At 61.6% G+C, this 245-nt stretch overlaps 1 protein-coding gene across 1 annotated transcript in view; it reads right to left on the bottom strand.

Moving 5' to 3' along the window:
- The window catches only part of NIRB (NAD(P)H nitrate reductase), a gene marked incomplete at both ends in the record, with an annotated part of 2967 nt that overhangs the window by 1212 nt on the left and 1510 nt on the right, over positions 1-245 (bottom strand). The window contains one exon of the mRNA XM_005854584.1: positions 1-245. This exon is cut by the window's left edge and continues 206 nt beyond it; it is cut by the window's right edge and continues 183 nt beyond it. Coding sequence (XP_005854646.1) covers positions 1-245 — 245 coding nt within the window.

The raw sequence follows: 245 nt of genomic DNA on the forward strand, positions 1-245 counted from the left end.
GCGGACCTTGCGGAGGAGGGAGGGAGGGAGGAGGGAATGGTTATTGTCGTCGGGAAAAAGGTCATCGATGTCGTCGCGCAGGAGGGAGGGAGGGAGAGAGGGAGGGAAGGAGGGAGGGAGGAAAACAGAGAGGGCCTCACCTGGAACCGGTCGTCGCGTTCAGCCCAGACGTTCATCTCGTGGAAGAGAAGGAGATCTTCTGGCGTCCGGGCGGCATAGAGGAGGGAAAGTCGGGTCGAATCCGC

This window comes from Nannochloropsis gaditana (genome assembly GCF_000240725.1).
Source record: "Nannochloropsis gaditana CCMP526 unplaced genomic scaffold scaffold454, whole genome shotgun sequence".
Taxonomy (NCBI): Eukaryota; class Eustigmatophyceae; order Eustigmatales; family Monodopsidaceae; genus Microchloropsis; species Microchloropsis gaditana.